Source organism: Clytia hemisphaerica, unplaced genomic scaffold (genome assembly GCF_902728285.1).
Source record: "Clytia hemisphaerica strain Z4C2 unplaced genomic scaffold, Clytia hemisphaerica genome assembly, whole genome shotgun sequence".
In the NCBI taxonomy this organism is placed as follows: Eukaryota; Metazoa; Cnidaria; class Hydrozoa; order Leptothecata; family Clytiidae; genus Clytia; species Clytia hemisphaerica.
Window position 1 is genome coordinate 1,827,286 of NW_027104594.1, and position 21,890 is coordinate 1,849,175.

Sequence of the window (21,890 nt, forward strand, 5' to 3'; positions counted from 1 at the left end):
CTTACTAACCTTTCGAATCAGTTGTTGTTTTCGTAACACTAGGAGCACTAAGACATGGGTGTTCTTTGTAAGTGTTTATGACAATTTGTTTAGATAAAGAGACTTCGGCACTTGTTGCGAACTCTACTTGTTTAGATTTTTACTTTATAGTCTGTATTACAGCTCTCGAAGTTCGCACATACTTACTAGTAGTAGAGACTGAAGTTTGATGCAGGTCACTGTTTCAGAGCAAAAAAAAAACAATTCACAAATTGTGAAAATTAACTTTCCCTGAGACTAGAAAGAGGGAAACAGGTTTAAATTGAGAAAACTAAAGACAGTCATGCAAAGATTTTATATTGTGGATGAGGACAGGACGGTAGAGTCGAAAGATGGTATTGAATGTACTCACCCCGGGGGGGGGCAGCTGGGCAAAAGGACCGACGGGTATGTGCGGGTCCTAAAGGTACCTTTTCCAATATGTTTAAAATGCACTGTAAGGGTCGGAAAAACTAGAGATGCACTGTAAGGGTAGAAATTTAAGAAAATTCTTGAAAAATCTAGATATTTTGACCAAAAATGCTAGAATTTTGACCATTTTTTGCACGAAAGGGATCGAAAATTTGGGGGAAAATGCACTCTAAGGGTATGATTTTCACTGATTTTTGCTGCACTGCAAGGGTGCAATTTTAAAAGCCAATTTTTGGCCCGCACATACCGTCAGTCCGCAAACCCAGTGCCCCCTCCCCCCCCCCCCCGGGTACTCACTAATTGGCTTATTTTGGGCCAGAGGTTTGACAGTATATTTTATTACGAATAAATGTTATCCATATATTTGACGACTACTAACGAGTTTGTTTACAAGTCAGAGAGCGAGATGGAGTCATCCCTGCAGGATAAAGAAAAAGAGATTCAATTAAAGCGCTGTGCGTTTTGAATCAGAGATTATAGTATTTCCACACAGTACAAAAATGTGATAAATAGATTGATCAAATCGTAATGATTAATTGACCATTCAATGGCTCAGTTAGTTAATACAAGATATAATGAGAAAAGGGTCTCGAATCGAAAATGGTACGATAACTGCAAATAAAAGATATACAGTATATCGACCAGCTCGTATTCCGTACGGCCATATATCTTTAATTCATTTGAATTGTTCATTGGCCTCATGGTTCCTTGACAATGATTGCTGTGAGGACAACCAACAAATATCGCCTGACATAATAAACCGTTTTGCTTTCTTTAATTAACAACACAAACATCACGTGAACAAAGCATGATTCTTGTCGAATTCCTGTAATTGCGCCGTGTTACACACTCTATTTTAATTATCCTGAGATCAGATTGATTGTTTTCTGCCCACCATGCTGAAGCTCTGTAAAAGGGATGGGTGAAAACTTCATTCTGACGAGTATGCTATCTCGAATTCCGGAAGGACTGCTCGTCTTGGGAATTTATTCCGAGATTTATTCCGTGATTGTGTTTAAAAATAGGGCTACGTATCAGGAAAACTTAGTTTTTGACTTTCTGGTAAACAACAAGATTCAAGGTTCTTGTTGAAGAATTTTCCACGGGAGAACTAAGGTTTAACTTTAAGCCAACAAGCAAATTTATTTTAATAACGAAAACCAAGCGAAGCGTGGTCTGAAAGGGGTGCGACACTGGGAAGGGGGAGGGGTACTGGAGTTTAAGGCAATTGTATCCCTTTGTTGGTTTGTTTTGTAAAGTCAAGTTTTTGATCGATGATGAATCCTCGTTACGTATGAATCTCGCTGCTTGTGTTGGCTTATCATACCACCCTTACCTCGCTCAGTACCTCTAGCTATAATGCTGCTTCATCGGTTACCAATTTCGCCTCCAGAGAGAAGAAGAAAAAAATACAATTGCTTTTAAGCAAATTGCCGCAATTCTTAGTCTGGGTCGTTAAATTTTTTCGCCTGTTTCCTTTTGCCTGTCATTAGGGTAATTACCTTTGTCAGAAAGTCCCCCTTTGTATTATTTAAGCCCTATCTACACCTCATTTCTATCTTGACTTTTCAAGTACAACAGTACAACTTTAATTTGTTTCAAAATGCACAATCAGGGTGTAAATTATTCATATTATTGAAAAAGGTTGAAAAAGAATTGCTTTTATCTCTTATAACCAGATTTTAAAGGGACATATAAATAAAGTGCTTCTATATACGTAAAATTTTGTTGAAAAATAATCATTGGAGATGTATAACGGCTTTAAGGTTATGACATCATTATTTATTTTTAAACCTACAGCAGATGGTAGTTTTCACAAGTGAGTCGTTGAGCGGAAGGTTTAGAAAAGATTTTGGTCAGTAAGTTCAATCATCACTACGAGGTTAGTTTCGAAGTATTCTCTCAGGTAAGCGGGGCTGTTGTTATTCTTTTCTAAAAATTATCGACTGATTTTTTTGTGGGGTCATTTTCTATAATGTCTGCTGTTATTGGTTCTGTCATCCTGTAAGTAGAACAAAGCTTCCAAAGGTCATTTATTACCTTGTTTTATTTTGTTTTTCTCTTTAACTGTTCAGCTTCAATATTTCCACTTTTTGTGAATGACATTTTTTGACGTTCTTCACACTTTTGATATTTTGTTGTTGTTGTTTTTTTCACGTAAAACTTTAATATTAAAAACACGACAAATGATACAACAGAATCATGTATGGTGTTTGTTATGAGTGATTGATGATACATTAACTTGTATTGATATGAAGAGCATTGGAACACCCTGGTATATTCTTTAATTTTCTATTCTTGCCTCCTCGGCAATATAATGGTCAATTAATAATTGGTGGTTAGATATAGTTTAGACTACTTAAACTCCCATATATCTATCAGTATGGCCCTGCTGACGCACCGGACAGTCCGGTGTGTTTGTCTGGTGCCATAAAGTATCCCTCAGCCACACTGGAAACCTTTTGTCAGTGCGCCACAAACCGCGATATTTCGAGAACACGGAAGCGCGTCAAAACACCAGCTTTTTTAGAGTTTTGTCTCGTTTATCCAAACGCTGCAATCCCGCGTAGGCTTAGGGTTCAAGACTAGAACCCCCAATACGAGACATTTGCCTGACCGAAAAAAAATCATCATCATCAATTTTGTTAATTTTCAGAATTGTTTACTCACTGGAAATACGCAACTTTCTGAAGTTTTGTTTTTTTTCGGTTGTGCTTCATTTTAAAAATAACGAAGATGAAAAGTTACCATCAATCCCGCGAGTAAAAAAAAGTATTCCGACTAGTCTACGAAAAGTGCGCTCACGCGGCGAATAGAATATCTCGCAAAATTAATATATGCATAAAACTGACGAAATCCTTTCTTTTTTATGCTTAGGTGACGTCACCATCGATCCTGACTTGACAATGGAGAACCAAATTTGGCAATGCATAATTATTACGAGCGGCCGAGAGAAATTTTTGTGTGACGCAGAAGCAGAAATTGCGCGATAAACGAAGCCCTAGAAAAACGCCCACTGAAAATTGAAACTAGGAATTTTATGAAAATTTCACTGATGAAGTATCAAACTTTTTGTTTTTTGTAATTATTATAAATTCATAATTTTAAATACTATTTTTTGAAAGTCAATGGACAATAAAGTGAATTTAAGTGATTGGGTGGATATGGGGCGGACGGGCGTTTTGCACGTTCCGAGATCGGAAATTAAACGAGAGTAAAAAACGGGGGCGTCTTAGTAATAGTAATTCATTATTTTATTTTTTTTTCGCGAATGAAAAATGAATTTTTGATTTTTGAATTAAGGAAATAATAATATAATATATTGTATTTGATTGTCAATGCGAAAAGATATTTCTTTACTTTGCGAATAATCTGTTGTGTTGCTTCGCCACTTTCCCCCGGATTGTTTTAGTAGACACTTCGGTCACGTAAATAAAAACACGTGTATATGTTGAAGACGACTGTGGACTGACCGAAATTGCAATTTACATAAATTATTGTGGAAGTGAACGCTTTAGAGGAATGTTTGGGAAATCAAAAAGACCACTTTTGTGAGAATGTTGAATTTTGTTTATATGGCGGTTTGTGACGGACTGTTTGTCCGGTGTTAATTCCAGTGTTAATTTTTTTAACTTCTGCGCACTGGACACGTCACTTTGGACAAAGTTTGTTTAAAAAATAATGCACATGTTGAGATGCTTCCCATACTCTGGCTTGAGAAGTTGATTGACAGATTAAATTTTCACTCGCGCAGAAGCTCGAGCGAGCGTTCTGCATGCTTTCTGCTATTGTTCTGTGAGTGTTCTCGGCTCAATTCTCGGACTGTGTTAAAAATGGTAGACTCAGCTGTGACAGATCATTTCAATGGAAGTTGTTGGAATGTTTACAAGACTCTTGACAGTGTAGACCTAAAGCTCTAAAACAGCATCTAATAACATGAAAACCAGAATATGATTCTTCAATTGGAATCAAAACTATAAAGTGCACTTACAAACATCAATTTGTCAGATCTAACAAAATTAATAACCGCACTGTCATCATTGACAATAAAACAAACGATTTTCTGTCAAGAGCCTTGTAAACATTCCAACAACTTCCATCGAAATGATCGATCACAGCTCAGTCTACCATTTTTAGCGCAGCCCGAGGATTGAGCCGAGAACGCTCCCCAAGCTCCTGCGCGGGTGAAAAACTTCAATCTGTCAATCATTTTCTCAAGCGAAGAGTACGCGAAGCGATTCTAGCTTTAAGATAGTGCCGCGGATCATCAATGGATAGTATTCAATTATCATTATCCCTTTATTTTCATTCCTAGAACTTTTGCAAAAAAAAGGAAAAATAGAAAAGTTGTATTTTTTACTGCTCTATTCACATACTGAATTTGAAAGATCTTCTATGTGGCGTTTTTTTGCAAACTTCAAAAAACTGATTTTTGTCCCGCCTTTGCGGGACTTTCGCTTAAGTGCTTGAGTGCAGCATAGGGTACAAAGTCCTAACATGCGTTTCCCGTAATTTTTGTGTGAAGAGTTAGGTCTATACTGCTTGACAGAAAATCCGTTGTTTTTTTGTCAATGATGACAGTGCCGTTTTTAATTTTGTTAGATCTGACATATTGATGTTTGTAAGTGCACTTTATAGTTTTGATTCCCATCAAAGAATCATTTTCTGGTTTTCATGTTATTAAATGCTGTTTTAGAGCTTTAGAGCTAGCCTGTCTGGTACATTGGCAGGGTGTCGTCTATCAGCAGGATAGCTCTAAAGCTCTAAAACAGCATCTACCGTAAGTTGGTCTAATGTCGACATCCGTCTTCTAATTTCGACATCCTTCTTTATAGATAGGAATAATAAGAAGGTCAAAATCACAGATAGACTAAAGATTTTGCCTCTCATCGCGCTAGTCAAAGTCAATCAGCGATTCCGACCTTCCTCAGTTTCTATTGTTCCTATCTCTAAAGAAGGGTGTCGAAATTAGAAGACGGATGTCGACATTCTGACCAACTTACGGTAATAACATGAAAACCAGAATATGATTCTTCAATGGGAATCAAAACTATAAAGTGCATTTACAAACATCAATATATCAAATTTTTAACAAAATTAATAAAATGGCACTGTCATCATTAACAATAAAACAAAAGATTTTCTATCAAGAATGTTGTAAACATTCCAACAACTTCCATCGAAATGATCTGTCACAGCAAGTCTACCATTTTTAACACGGTCCAAGGATTGAGCTGGAAACGCTCGCAGAACGCCCGCGCGGGTGAAAAATTTAATCTGTCAATCATTTTCTCAAGCAAAGAGTATGCGAAGCGATTCTTGCTTTACCATGGTGCCGCAGATCATCAGTGGATAGTATTCAATTATCATTATACCTTTATTATCATTCCTAGAGCTTTTGCAAAAAAAAAGAAAAAATAGAAATAGGGTAGATCGTCAACTACCATTTTTAGCAGGATGTCGAAAAATTCAAAGACAAAGTTTAGTATTTTTTTGTGAAAATTTAAGAGCCATTTTCTGTAAGAGTGGGGCAAAATTTGAGCATCCAGATAGTAAGGAATTTTAAATGATCTCATTTTTGGATATTTTGTTCTTCAAGGTGAAAAAATGAGAAATCCAAAAGGACAAGTCTCAAAAATCAATAATGGTGGATTTATGGGGTTTTAAAGGTTTTGCGAAAATTCAAAAAAGCCAAAAATTAGCTGAGATAGCAATTTCTAGCCCTAATAACTTTTTGCACCCTAAAGATCACGTGGATTTTTTTTCATATATTGAAACTCTACCAAAAATACTACCAAAATTTGAAAAAAAAAATTTGTGACCATTAGGGCGCGCGCAGCTATGGTGGCCCAAAAATACAAACTTTTCAATTTTCGGTGTACTTTGAGCTCATTTTGCAGTCCATCTAGAAGAAATTTTCACAGAAAATTGAATAAGAATGAAAGAACACCATTTGGACTGCCTAAAAATCAAATTTTCAAAGTCTGAAATTTTCTCAATATGGCGCCATTATGGTTCAAATGCGGTAATAATTTTAAAAAGTAGCATCTTTGAGCTGCGCCAGCCGCCTGCGCCCCAAAATCTGGAAAATTTCACCTAACATTAACCCTAACTTTGTGATCTCTAACCATCATGGAAAAAAATTACATTGAAAAAATTTTTTTGCTTGTCCGAAAACGTCACTTTTTTGCTTTTTTTACAAGCTTTGCAGCCTTTCAACAGCAGTTTGCAAACATGAAATTTGACAATCTATTCATAATTTACTTGAAATATTATCTAAAAGACCCAAAAAATGATTTAAAACTCTTTTTTATCATATAAAAAGGCTAAAATATCTGTAAATAAGTAAATTTTAGGTAAATTTGGTGAATTTGGGTAATATTAAGAGCCTTTTTTTTAATCTTCAGAATAAAGAAAGTATGATACCTCATCCTCTTAGAATTTGATCTAATGATCTATCACACAAGAAAATAAGACTCTGAAAATTTCACTTTGATATCTCAAGTAGTTTTGCAGATACAGTGTCTCAAAGATAGGCTACTAAGCGATAATTGACCCCTAAAAATGATGAACTCTGGTGGGGAGCAGAATTTGAAAGCCAATGAAATTTTATTCAAGTACATTGAAAAGCTGATTTACAGTGGATTGCAAGAACTTTTTCAGTGTTAAAAGTTCTTCCGTCTCAGAGAAGTATATAGAGAGACTTTTCCGTCTCAAAATCCTGCATAATTCACCAAAAGTTCAAGAATATGTGCTAATTTGCTGTGTAAAATCCATTTTCCGTCTCAGACGAAAATCTTGCTTTGACAACTGCTTTTTGTAAGGAATCAGAAAAAATCAAATCAAGAGTCTCCAAAATTTCCCCCGAAAATCTCTAGCACCTCCTGTAGAGGGCTTCAAACTTTGCGTAATCTAGGTTTGGAAGCACTTTTAGCTGTCTGCTGATGGTCCTTGTGACCTTTTTGAAGCAAAATTTTGACCTGGAGTGGTTTACTGGTGGGTTTTGGCCACAAAAATAACATTTTCAGGATTTCCATCTTTGCGTAACTGTCAAAAATGGCCGAAAAAATTGCTATTTTTGCAGATCTGAAGCAAAATTCAAGATGGCGTATCTTTTTGCGGCAACAACAAATTTTTTTGAAACTTTCAGCAAGGCTTCCTTAGTAGGTCTAGTTTATAGCCTCAAAAAATCTCAGTGGATTTTTGAAGTCTCTTAATCTTATATATAATCGATTGAACAATTTTTTCCCTCGTAAAATGCAGACTTTGGCAAATTTCTAACCCAAACCATTTTGGTTCTCCGAGAGTATTTACAGAATACTTTCAACACCAAAAATTTTCAGGACACTATTTGAAACCATTTTTGAGATTTTAGCCTGAGAAAACCAAATTTTAGCTTGAAATATTGGCATTTAGCATGAAAACTAAATTTCTAGGGTGCCATTATGGATTTATAGGAAATTTTTGAAAACTCAAGTTTGATTTTTCCTGCAGCTTTCTCTGAAGTGTTTCATTGCTGAAAATTTCAAGTGTGTACCTTAAACAGTGTAAAAGTTGTGGGTTCTCAAAAATGCTGCATTATGCATTTTGCTACCCAGAATCAGAGAAAATCAGCTTATTTAGCTTGAAATTGAAACAATGAGCAATCTTGCTGGGGTTATTTTTTTATTTTATGTTGAATATTAGTATAAGACACCATTTAGAAAGCATTTTGACCCTTTCCTGGCCTTTTATAGTCTTAAAATGGGCAAAAAATGCCATTTTTACTCATTTTTCGCTTTAGTGCGAATCAAAGACCCCTCTGGGGAATGCTGGATTTTTTACCTAGGAGGTTAAAAATTGCGCAAAATGTCTTACAATAGATTAAATTTTCACAAAAAAATACTACACTTTGAATTTTTTGACTTTGCCATTTGACGATCTACCCTAATAGAAAAGTTGTTTTTTTTACTGCTCTATATTCACATACTGAATTTGAATAATCTTCTATGTGGCATTTTTTCGCAAACTTTAAAAAACTGACTTTTGTCCCGCTTTTGCGGGACTTTAGCTTCAGTGCTTGCGTGCAGCATAGGATACAAAGTTCAAATATGCGTTTCCCGTAATTTTTGTATGAAGAGTTGGGTCTATACTATCAGTATAACCCTGACTTCTTCATATAAAATTTACTGGAAACACATATTTGGACTTTGTACCATAACTTTGTGTAATGCTGACATACCTTGTCTTGTTCTGTCATAGCAACTATCTGTTTATAAATAAATAAATAAAACCTTCTGAATAAGCTGTTTAAAAAATCACTCTAACAAGTCTTTTTTATTTGGGATCGCCAGCTGTCGAATATTTTGACGTTGTAATGTCTTCATTTTGAATATGGTGTTTGGATCATTAACGGACTGGACCCTTTTTTATATCAACTACTGGTGATATGTTTCTATTGATTTTGAATTAATGAACTAACATGTTTCAATGAAATTTTGTGTGATGGAAGATAACAGGTTTTTAAAAGAGGAAAGTCATTTTCAGAACTCTTCTTGCACAAGTTTTCTTATAAAAAATATTTCCTCGATCGCGATCAGCCATGTTTACAAAAATCCCGAATTTCGTGATTTTTTTACTTGGCCTCGTTCAAAATAGTTTGGTGTTGTTCTAGTGCTCCGCTATTTTAACTTTTGGACAGATTGCAAGGGATAGTTTGAGGAATCTGTGGCTCAAAGGAAGTTCTATAGAAGTTTGTTTTTGGTTGTTTTTTTCAAGTTCAAGTTTGTTCGTGCACTGGGACATGTTCATTAAAAAAGCAAGCGCTGTGATATACAAAAAATATGAAAAAAAAATATGAAAAATCGTTTTTTGTTAATAAAATCTTCAAAATAGCTTCTAGATCAATAAAATTTCTGGGCTGAAAAGGTAACACAGGTCCTAAGGCACTAGAGTTGAAAAAATATGGTTTTTTAGGTTACTTTGCCGAAAATGGCTAAAAATGTAACATTTTCATTAAAAATGACCTAGATTTTTATTTCAGGTGGAAATAATTAAAGCAAGGCTTGGAAATGAAACTTTAGTGTGTCAACTACCAGCTGTTGTTATTTGCGGAAGTTGCACATCGTTAAACTAAAGATATTGGCTAAAGAAGTAACATGTTACAATATTACCCAGTTTGTCCAATTATTTGTCAGTAAAGTCATAATATTGTCTCAAACATAGCATGAAGTAAACAATATATTGTCTTTTTATAAAAGATTCATTGATAAATCAACAAAATCTGGCTTAAAAGGAACAGAATATTACAACCTTTAAGCCTTGTTACACCATTAGCCAATCCAATTTTTAACCCAAATGAATTGCCAATAACATCCCCTACAACCACCTAATGATGCCAATGTACCATTTTTTATGTGAATATTACCTAACAGATGTTTTAGAAATCATTAGCCAATTTTTTTTTAAATTGCAATATTACATCATTAGCCAGCTTCTGGCAAGGTTCAAATTATCATAATTTGAGATTTACTTAAACATAGAAACTGTTGTTACAAAATTTGCCAACAGAAATCTAATGAGCTAACCATCAAGTAATTCCTTAAGAAGGATCAATCCCTGTTAAAAAGATATAGGCTAATTTTGTAACATTGCATGGGAACTTGACTCTATCGTCAACTGCTGTAACTTGGACGGTTGGGCAAAACATGGGACTGTCAATGTCTGGACTTTATTTTTACTTACTGTCAAATCACTTTGACAAAAAGTTTGTTTCGATACTTCCACCAAGTTTATCAACCACACTTCTTCTGTCATTCATATATCACAAAAATAGAGCTGCATCTGACAAAAGTAATTAACCATTCACATCATCTTTTAATGTCTTGCTCTCTCAAGAGCTTTTTATCTAACAGCCCGTGCGAATAGATGAATATAATATATTATATTATATCATATAATATATGTCAGCAATATCCTGGTTTCTATGATTTAGTTGATGTAAATGGAGAAAAGAGCTATGAGTGCATAGAAACCACCCCTGTGTAAAGTTAACAGATTTGAAAATACAACGCTAGAGGTTTGATGAAATGGTGGCCGTGTTTTGTCAGATAGTCCCACGTTAGAGCAGTTGACGGTACACTTGTAACTACTTTGCAGACCAGACAGTTGATATGGCAGAATAAGACAAGGTTTGTAGACAACACAAAGCTACAATACCCATTGTTACATGCAGGCACTAAAGCTAAAGTCTGGCTGAAGCAGGATAAAAATCAGTTTTTTGAAGTTTGCAAAAAAAAAAAAAAGCACAGAAAATCTATGTATAGAGTAGTAAAAAAATACAACTTTTGTATTTTTCCTTTTTTTTTGCAAAAGTTCCAGGAATGAAAATGAAGGGATAATGATAATTGAATACTACCGTAAGTTGGTCTAATGTTGACATCTCTCTTCTAATTTCGACACCCTTCTCTGGAGATAAGAATAATAGGAGAGTCGGAATCCCTGATTGAAACTAATTGTCTAGGCTTCACGTTCATAGAGGGAAAAATCTTTTATCTACCAGTGATTCCAACCTTCCTATTTTTCCTATCTCTAAGGAAGGGTGTTGAAATTAGAAGACGGATATCAACATTAGACCAACTTACGGTATTCACTGATGATCTGCAACACTATTGTAAAGCTAGAAACGCTTTGCATACCCTGCGCTTGAGAAAATGCACATTATTTAACGCATTTCCCATTGCACTTGAGAAAATGCACATTTACGCGTTTCTCGATGCAAAGATTTGTTCCTTTTGTGGTGTGAAAGCCTGAGTAGGATATTCACATCATTTGTCATATATGATTTGCGGTTATGTTAATTAAATGACTTTGGAGGATTAAAAACAAAGTTAAATCAAATCAAACCTGATTACAAATTGTACATATCTCCTAAAAACTTGTTGAATAAAAGAAGAAATTTAAGAATCTTTAAAAAACATCTTCAATTTGAAGAATTGGTTTGAAAAAGTGAAACATGGAAAAGCTTCATTTTTTAAAATTTTCTATGTTTAGTTTTTTGCATAAACACCCCTGTAACTATGGGCGGGCACCTCGTTGAAATTGGCTTGATTGAAATAAAAAATCAAACCACTGCAAAGGTAGATAAAATTGGTCCCCACTTAAAATCCTGTAGACGGATATATAAGAGTTGTAGTCTAATCTGATTGGGTACTTCTTTTTTGCCAAAATATATTGAGTCAATTCTGGTCTAGGAAGCCATTGATAATTATGTTGCATTCGGATGCTTGACCAACCCTCTATTTTTCAAAAATCTTGTTGTTTTTTTTGGGCTGCTTTTCCTAAGCAAGGTGGGTTTTGCCTTTTCAACTAAGGTGTCTGGTTCCTTTGGAAATAGAAAATACAAATGTCTAAATTTCTCAAGGTATATCTCAAGAACTAACAAAAATTTCAAAATTCTGTAAAAGGTTCAGGCTTCTAAAAAGTTTAATGGTGTTCCATGGAAAAATTATAAAGTGAAATACTTGTTCACAAAAAACAAAAAATTATATTTTAAACTCTTTTTCAAACGAAAAATGAATGAATTTTATAGACTCACCTTTCCCAACATTAAAGAAGCCTCCATTAGTTGAAGCAAATGAGGGGAGATAAGAAAAAACTTTAAAATGAAATCAACCAGAATTTAAAACCTTTCATCCAAAGCAAAAAGACATGTTTTCTTACTGTCATTTTGTTTCTTTGACGAAAAGTATTTTCTGTTCCAGTTTGCATGGTACACTATGGTGTTTCTTTCATCCAATCAGATTGTACAATTTCATTTTCACTTTCTTTCGTCCAATAAGGCACAAGCTTTGAGTCACGGGTTATCTCTATTGAAAATTGTGCGAAAATACGATGGAAATAAGCTGTCTAACTGGGGTTATACTGCTGGCTTCAGGAATTTCCAGTAACTGCCGGGTATTAATAAGAAAGTGCAAAAAAGAGGATGTTCTGTCAAATACATTTAGTATTTTTGGGTACCAACTGCTGAGGGGTGGTGGGTGATGTCTGGTACCAACTGCATAATTCTCCCATACTGTTCCGTTGTTCCCCTTAATCAATGGGGGTCAACGTCCTTGGCCAAACCACATTTTTCCAAAGCAAAAAGAAAACTTATTAATTAAATTAGTATAACCTTTAAAAAAATCTAAAAATTTTTAAGGCTGAAATGCTGTATTAATTCGAATAAATGCATGGGGCCCCCTTTGAATATACAGCCCCCTTGCTTTTTAGAATAAGAATCATATGAGGGAACACCTTGATCATATGTTTTGTTAAGTACGTTTGATTCATTCAACTTTTTAACACCCCTTAGATTTAACACCCCTCCTAAAAACCAAAAAGTTCAATAAATGATTGAAGTAATGCATTGTGTGAAAAGACCCTATTATTACCATTAGAAACTGCCTCGAAATGAGACTGTCACAGTATCATAACACCTTGCTTTTTTGTTTTCAGAAAGGAAAGATGGTATTTTTCATTGCCAAAATAGCTATTCTTAAGAAGTCAGTTGAGTAATGATAAAAAAGGTATTATATTGAAAATGAATGAAAATGAAGGATTTTTCAAGTTTGATGTATGATGATAACAAATAATTGTTAATTCGAATGGTTTTCCACCTGTTATATAAAGGAGCAAAAACGAAAACTTTCACCCTTTCCCCCCTTCCACCTTCATTCATATTTAAGCGGTTTTATTTGCTTTGTGTCCTTTTATGTAAAGGCCCCATTACACCTAAGAATAAGGGGGAAGAATATATCTCTGCAGCTGTTACGATTCGTAAATTCTTGTTCTAGATACACGTAAAAATATTCAAAAATGGAAAATCTCAAAGTTTTTCCAAATTTGCCATCTGTTAATTTTTGTAAATTCTGCCGTAAAATTACACGAAAGAATGTAAAAATTTTATCAGATTAATTTTATTGCAAAAGGCAAAACGGAAGTTCTTTAATTCGATATTTTTCCCTTTTTTCGAAACCCCCCCAACTTTCGAGAGGGAAAATCCTTTGTAAAGTTTGTTTGCACAGTCTACACAATAGCCAAAATTCCACACTAATCCCCACTTTCAATAGGCTGCTATTGTTGAATATTCTTCATAATTTTCCATTCCTTTGGACACCTCCAAAGGAATAGAAAATTATGAAATTAATTAAACAATAGAAACTGAGATTAGGGAGATAATTTTTCAGCGAATTCTTTTTACTATTCTTTCAACTGATTACACAGGAGAATTTAATAAAATTGCTCACAAGTGTCAGGTGTGCAGTAAATTTCACATTATTCTTCCTTTATATTCTTAGGTGTAATGGGGCCTTAAATGGAATTTCTTTTTGAGGAGGAATATTTTGTGTTTTCCTCGTGTTATCAATTTCTTCATGTGTCGAGACTGATGTTGTTTGAAGAGTTGATTATTTCTACATTCTACTTATTCATCTCATTCTTGTGTAGCAGTTTTTATAAGCAGACTTTTTAGATCATTTTATTTGTACATTTGAACAAGTGCAGAAACACAAAACTTTAAGTAAGCTATGTACTTTAGTTAAATTCAATTTTTACCTATAAAAATTCTACGAACAATTTTCAAATTTTTTTTTGCCATAGGATTTCCATCAAAACAGGAGAAAAATAGAAAAATGAAAGGTAAAATAGATACACCACCAGTGAAGCGCTCCAATTGGGGTTTCTATGGCTTCTTTGCTCTCATGACATATTTCATTTGGAGTGATTTGGCATTTTTTGGTGAGATGAGTTCAGAACAGAATCACTTGAGCATGCATTTACGAAATGGGAGTGCTCTTGAAAAAAAGACAATCAAGTTACGTATGCAAGACCATTTTGCACATCATTTATATTTACCTTTTTGTGAGTGGATGGAGCGAAATTTCCACCTGTCACAAATCCCTGGAGTCACACCAAACGCCATCACTGCTCTACATTTCAGTTTGGCTATAATTGCTGGTCGTCTCATTGCCAGTTCGTCTTTCTCACACCGTCGTGCAGGAGCTGTTATTTATTTCATCAGAAACATGCTTGATACATTAGATGGAGTTATTTACAGAGCAAAGTCTAAAAGCACTGACTACTTGTCTGGATGGGGGACCTATGGATATATGATTGATGGAATGGCTGATACTATCGGTGGATTATTCATTATGATTGGAACAATTTATAGACTCAACAAACATCTCCCTATCAAAAACCCAGAAATTTTACCAAAATTGAAGAACAAATACCGAAATTATGATGCAGAAAGTGGAGAACGCTTACTTTCAGCTGACGAGTCTTGCAGTGAAAATGAAAAATTGGAGGAAGGTTATGGATTAAAACGTTACTCTAGACAGACTGTAAATTTGACAATTTTCTTTTTCACGCTGACAGTTATTGTTCGCAGTGCATTATGGGATCATTTCAATCATGGTTATCATGAATTGCTCGCTCAAAAACGACCGGATATTTCACCAGTAAGCATTCCCACGTGAACCTTTATATTGACTTTTTTAGTTGGCACTTATAGTAATTCGGTGCTATTCTAGTTAAACAAATTCGATTCACATGTTTTAATTTTTGAGCTATTTTCACCTCAGGTTGCTGATGAAGTGAACAAATTATTAAATGTTTCTTCTTTTTTCACTTGTAGATGAAACAAGAAGAAGTATTGGGGTATGGAAGCACGTGGTTTTCACTTTGGTTGTGGAAGATCATGAGTGCTGATGCCTTCATGCACTACACATTGATCGCACTCTTCTTTGGCAAAATCTGGGTAAGGTTCCTATTTTGAAGTGCTCTTGCCGAAAAGGTTTTAAAGGGTATAGATATAATTGTATTGGAGTAGTAGAAGAGGGGTTCGATTCCCACTTGGTGCTGTGATTCACTTGGCAAGTGAATAAACCTTCGCCCAGGTCAACCAATGCCATATGAGGGGAATTGGGTACCATGTTCTTATACAAGAGTATGGGAAGATATGCCTGACTCTGTGGTGTGGTTGCTAATACTTGTCAGGTTCGACCATGCGAGGACGCACTGTCCTCTCGAGTCGTTCGAGTATAGTAACTATACACCATCGGCTCTGTGTGTGTCGCGAGCAGGAGTTGGCAAAGCCGGTTAAGCGCAGTGATTTCCCTATCCTAGGATAGTAGGAAATTACTTTCTTTTTCTCATAGGATGTAATTGTGATCAGATTTTGATACCTTTAGCACAGATATCTGTAAAGCCCGAAGGGCTAGATAGGCAACTTTAAGCTTTCTCCAGCAAAAAAAAGTGAAGCAAAAATTTGACTTTTTAAATTTCGTGCCGATGGATAGGATCTAGTATTTTAATTGTTTTCGGAGCGCGAGATCAAAAAAAGTAGGCGGCAAACGCTATTTCACATCTCTCAAACCGGTGAAATTGCATATTTTAGTCACGTGACTTTGGTAGGAAATCCTTCCAAACCTAGGCTTCACTTTTTGATAAAAGCCGCAAATCTATTCCTTCGGGCTTTACAGATCTGTGACCTTTAGACCTTAAATAGCCAACCTTGACGCTTAATTTTGAGAATGTTTCATGACAACACATGTCATTTTTTAAATCCAAACAGATCTGTCATACTGTCATCGCCTTTATATCCTGGGAATTTAACATTACATAAAGCTTATCTCCTTCCTTTCAAAATGTTCCCAAATTTTGCGAACAAAATCACGTTCAGGTAAAGGTTCTTAGTCTCGATTTCCAGACCACTATTCTTTTAACACAAAACGTAGGAGCAATCCTGCCTCAAAGTAAAAAAGAAGAAAAAAAGCCGTGCGGGAAGTTGGAATAGTTAATTCAAACACTCGAAAAGTAGACAAACTTCTAGGTAGGTTTTTTCTACTACTGTAAAAGAAGCTTTTGAGTAAAACTGATGTTAATTAGTAGTCTAGCTCTAGACTAGGTATAGGTTGGTTTTTCAAATATCGTCTGATAAAACAATTTTAGACAAATTAACTAGACGGTTCCCCTCGTCGCAAACGCCGGTTTAGCTTTAAATGAAATTTTAAACATAAAATAAAAACCAAAACGTATCATCGGCTACTTTTTCGAAAGGCAATAAGATTTTTTGTCTTAAAACTGCACGAAATCCTTCTTTCATACTCGAATCAACCCCTGGCAAAATTTGAGAAGTAGCAGCTCAGCTACCATCTTGCGTTACACATAGTAAGATTTAAAAAAACATAGTACATAAAGGCATAAAGTTTTCTTGAAAACATTAAAGATTTATATCAGTAAGAAATCATCTCGTTGCTCGATATAATTTTCGAAAGTTAAATTTGTGAAGGTCAAATAGATTAACGTTTCCATGCCAACTGGAAATATTTTTTTTCTTGTTCAAAAATGAAAGGCGCTTATTTGAAAATATTCGCCCTCGTCAGTGTAGGCCTTCCTTAACCTAAAAAGCAGTCAGTTTGTCATTGTTTTTCTTCCAGGTTCGACTATTCTTTCCCAACATTTATGAATCTTAATCATCATTTTTCATATGTTTTTGATGAAAATTATTTCACAATGTCTTATTCTGTATATTCCAAAGGAAATATTTCTCTGGAACCTTCGAGCAATCCTCTGATGACGTCCAAATCTTGACCCGTTAATCAAGTTAATTTATGATGTCCCATTGCTTTGCTCTTAGTTTGACGATCTCTGATACTATTATTCAGTGCACCTTCAGTTTGGCTATGTACTGATATATTATAGAGATTTCTAGCATAAAATTTTCATAAAGTTTTTATTTTAAGGTGTGACTATATCCATTCTCAAACTCTGGCTTTGTTTGGCTTATTCATAAAAGAGTTTTCTTTCCGGTATCTTGGAAAACAGAGCAGGTTGGAGGGTCCACGTCATGAAATTGAAAGATGTCAATGAAAATAGAGTCTAAGGAGGTGCAACCAAAAATTTTCACTTTGCAAAAAAGTTGGGGGTCATGGCCCCCTGGTCCCCCCCCCCGGTGGCGTGGGCCCTGGGCTGATAATTCGTAGACAATAACACCTCCAGCGTTTATGATAATGTTAGCAGCAAGTGTAGACTTTTATACTTGAGTTTTTATCTTTTTATTCAGGCCTGGTTGAGGTTCAATCTGTACTTTACCATTCCTAACGTCATTATTGTGTCCATGATTTGTCAAATCCACCTCATGCAGGTAAGAAAACTATCTATTGGGCCATTCTATGTTATGTTCATACAGAGAGGTGGACGAACATTTCCAGGGGGTAATCGGAAAAGAATTTTTCAGGGTGTCTAAATGAGTATTTTTTAATTCTTCCAGGAGGTAAAACTTTATTCTAAAATTTCTAGGGGTAAAAGACTCATTTTAGTTCGTCCACCCTTACTTTTAAGGTATGAAAATAATTTTTCCAAGGCTTCTTTTGCAAATTTTGCCATTTTCCAGGGGGTATCCACATATTTCTAAGAATCTTTTTTTAATGGAACAGCACATTTATTCATATGGTTTACAATGGGTGAAACAGGGTAAGGTGTTCTAAGTAAGGTGTTTTAATTCGTCTTACTGATAAATCCTCATCAAGTGAATAAGGAGGTACATACGAAAGACGGACGTTTTTTCGAATTCCGAGTCCTGTATATATACAGGCAGCCCTTGTTGACGCAACTTTTTAAAATCTGAAAGATGACCAAAACCTACTTTTCTCGTCAAAGTCCCCCTATAAAAACCCTGCTTTTTAAGGCGTTTGGTGTTACTTATCGTTAAAAAAGTGTGGCAGCGAAACCGCTCCTGTGAATTTTGAGTAGTTTCAGATGTGAATCAGTGATAATGTGAGTCTATTTCGAGGTAAATAAATGGTTTTCCGCACTTATCTATAAAATAGTACGAAAATCTGTTTTGTTTGTTTTACGTCAGCGTCGTTACCGAGTGCGTTAAGACACACTTTTCAATGAAGGTCTGCACGCCATACTCGAGATGCTTTATAAGCGGATGTCTACGAACGAAGCCCGAATGGCTAGAAGCGAATCTTTCTCCTTTCTCCTTTTAGAATATACGTCGTATTTTTTACGACGGATTGAATTTAGCAGAATTTAGCGGTTTCTTTGTTTTCGAGTGGTATATTTTTTTAATCTAGCAATAAAATTTACTTTTAATCTTGAATTTGTATAAAAACGACGCGGGCTGCTCAAGACCGCGCAACTTAGAGATTCGCCTCCAGCCCTACGGGCTTTTACTTGTTGTTGTCTACTACCACAGACTTGTAGACCTCGTCTGTTGTTTTATTGATTTGTCTTTTCTATCCTTTCATTTCACTTATAATATAACATAGCATAAAATAAAAAAAAGGGAGACACTGTCCTAATATGAAATATGTGTCTGATATGAAACGGGAACATTTATGTAAAAATAAAACCTTTAAGTGAAAAAACCTCAGAACACTGTTCACTTCATAGCTTGGTTTACACTTAGAGAAAGCATTTTTCATCCCTCCTCTTTGGGAAAGAATAAATGATAAAAGGTGATTAAAGTCGCTCAAACATTTCTATTCTCAAACTGTTTATCTTTCGTTATTATTGTGCGGTTCAGAAAAAATAAACTTTCATTTCTTTTCTAAACAGTGGACGGGGTAAAACTTCCCTTTGAGACGTTAATCCACGGAACTTTAAGTGGTCATACAGAAAGATTAAACCATTCATGATCGGCTTATTATTTGATGAGATCCAATCTCTTAAAAAGACCTCTTTATATATACAATGTATTTTATCATGTTTTGACTTCTAACTTTGCATTTATTTATCTGAAGCCCTTTAGCTCTATTGTGTTTTACAGTTCTACAGGGTTTTATGATATTGCTTTAAGCCAAGATAAAAATAGGTGTACTTTATCCATTATTTGGCTTGATCGATCAGGGACGAACCTTTTCAATTCAAGCCAAGAGAAAATTCTTGAAGACCTGTGGATAGCCCCTGGAAACTAGGCAAGATTTCCGAAATCCTAGGAAAATGCTTCCTCATTTCCTTTCTCATACCTTGAAATGAGGGTGGACAAACTTAAATCAGTCCTTCATCCCCTGGAAGTTTTAGAATAACTCTTAACCCGCTGGCAATTCTTATCTGATTACCCTCGGAGTTGAGTAATGGTCATAAAATTCCTTGTTTTAAATGGGCTAGCATTTACAATTTTGTTGACATTCTTAGTGGGAATGAGAGCTCAGAATAATTTTCCAATGGGTTTTAAGAGTATTTTTCTGACTGATTATTGGGCGTTCTGACGGACTATTTGGGCGTTTTTTTCAGTGGATTAGGGTCTCACCGGGTCAGTGACATAAGATGTTCAGTAGGAATGTCTGAAGACCAAGAGCTGCTTTTTTGGTCTCTTTTTATTCCAGAGGGTACATTGGTGTGTTAATTCATTTCTGATTTTTTATGTAGGACATCAATGACGATATTAATTCGTTTTTTATTTTCAGATGCGTTATCTACTTGGTGTATCTCACTAAAAAATCAATGATGCAAAATCCTTTCACCACATCTCATCGTCCACGAATCAAATCATGACGTCATCATTTCCAGAACCTCATCGTGATGTCATATTTGTATTCGAGGCAAGATGCAAAAGAATTCCGTGTACATATACCGAAATGATGTTTGGTGTTGATTAACGACAATTAATAATTGGATGCTGCTAAAAATAATAAAGAACAGATAAGCAAATATCTACATTGTTGCTGTCCTGTGTCGCCATAGCTGTCTATAACGACCATTATCCATACACTATTATATTATCTTCGTTAGCCTGAATACGATTCTAATTACAATGCCGGACAAAAGGTTGTAGACAAATGAAATTTCAGTGAAAAATGATGAGAAATAGAGCAAAATGACTCTTCAATGTGTCTGAAAGGGGATGGAAGTTAAGAAAAACACTTTTGAAGTCGTTGCATTGCTTTTGAATTGCTTTTGAGGGAACCACAAGCAAAAAATCAGCGTTTTGATACTGGTGTAAGCCAGTTAATCAAGCCCTTGTGGTTTGCCCTTGCGGTTAGACTGCAGTGGGTGACTTTCAAAGACTTTGAACAGCTTTGAATGGGTTTGGAAAGCACCCAGAGCCTCTTGGGAACTTGTTTTTGATCGATATTGAAGTATTTTGCAAATATTGCAGAAGTCTACAAACCTTTTGTCCAGCATTGTAAATGATTACTCATCTAGCCTACGTAATCTTACGACAAACTTGTCATTTATTGTCATTTCAAATTCTATCTATGCGTTTCTACTAAAATTGATGTGATTCTATCTTTCTTTTGTTCTCTCTTAGGGTTTTGAATTTTCTCCACAAACCATAAGGTCTAATGAGTAATTAATCTTATAAAAACTCCATCCCTTGCTCTCCTTCATCACGATTTGAAATATTACGTCATGTCTGTGGGATTGGTTTAGAATTTATTTTAATGTTTTGATTTTTTATCTTTCTCTTTTTATCTTTCGTGATAAATTGAAGGTGATTTATCAAGCCAAAATCTGAAATAACTCTAGATAATGTGTTACGAAACAGTCCCAACTTAACACTCCCTTCTCATTTATACCAACATTTTTCATGAAAATTCGGATTCAATGAGGGTACATAATTGGAGGGTTAATATGAGCGTTGTGTTCACTCTAACTTACACATTTTCGTCCACAATAATTTTTATCAATTTTTCTCGATTATATTTTTTCTCTCACTTGTATGTGTTTTGTAGTATTAAACATATTTTTAATTGTATTAAACTTGAAGTATATTAGTAAGAGAAAATGCTTTAAATTCCAAGAGCAAAACTTAATATAACAAAAACAGAATCACTTGGCAATTATCGTCTTTTATACCTGATCCTATTGGGCACAAGGAACTATTGTGAGAAAGGTATCAGAAAAATCCAGTTTTAAACATTTTTAAATCCGCTACACTGCTTTTTACACACCTTAATTAAAATGTTTTGAAATCTTTCTGACCGATCTTCGCCTCCTGTTCTCACTCCCAATATTCCATACTCAGAAAGAGGTTCCTTGTTTTGAATGATGCAAAGGGTCTCAAACTTTTCATTCTTACAAGCCCCTAGCCAAAGCACTTCAATTGAAGTTTGAGTTTTGTCACTTTACATACACATATACAGTACATCAAAACAATTTGGCATTACGTATTAGAATTAATGTCTTGTAACAAGTGGGAGGAGTAAATGAGTTTCGGAAATTCTATTTCTTTCCTCTTTGGTGATCTTTTCGAAAACCATATTCGGGAAATTATACTTTTGACGTCGGCTTGACGAGATTGACCAAATAAGGAAATTTCCGAAGCTTGCGTTGTGCCACGCACATCGAAATTGTTTTTATACGGATGTCGCTTCTTTTGAATAAAGAAGAAAAAAGTGGAAACTTTTAATTAAATCTTTAAATTATCTTCAAAATAATATGCATTTTTTGAGTTATTATTTCGAACT

The 21,890-nt window shown here is 35.0% G+C and overlaps 2 protein-coding genes across 2 annotated transcripts in view; one reads left to right on the top strand and one right to left on the bottom strand.

Moving 5' to 3' along the window:
- The first annotated feature begins 14,067 nt into the window (after positions 1–14,067).
- On the top strand, positions 14,068–20,305 carry LOC136823941 (ceramide phosphoethanolamine synthase-like). Its single transcript, XM_067080098.1, has 4 exons — positions 14,068–14,927; positions 15,104–15,226; positions 17,534–17,614; positions 19,887–20,305. The coding sequence occupies exons 1-4, from the start codon at positions 14,100–14,102 to the stop codon at positions 19,914–19,916; spliced, it is 1,062 nt and encodes a 353-aa protein (XP_066936199.1). The 5' UTR covers positions 14,068–14,099; the 3' UTR covers positions 19,917–20,305.
- Positions 17,738–21,890, bottom strand: part of LOC136823927 (uncharacterized) — a 402,896-nt gene continuing 398,743 nt past the window's right edge. Inside the window, exon 15 of the transcript XR_010849083.1 lies at positions 17,738–18,049. The gene's annotated coding sequence lies outside the window, so the exon portion shown is untranslated. The remainder of the gene's footprint in view (positions 18,050–21,890) is intronic.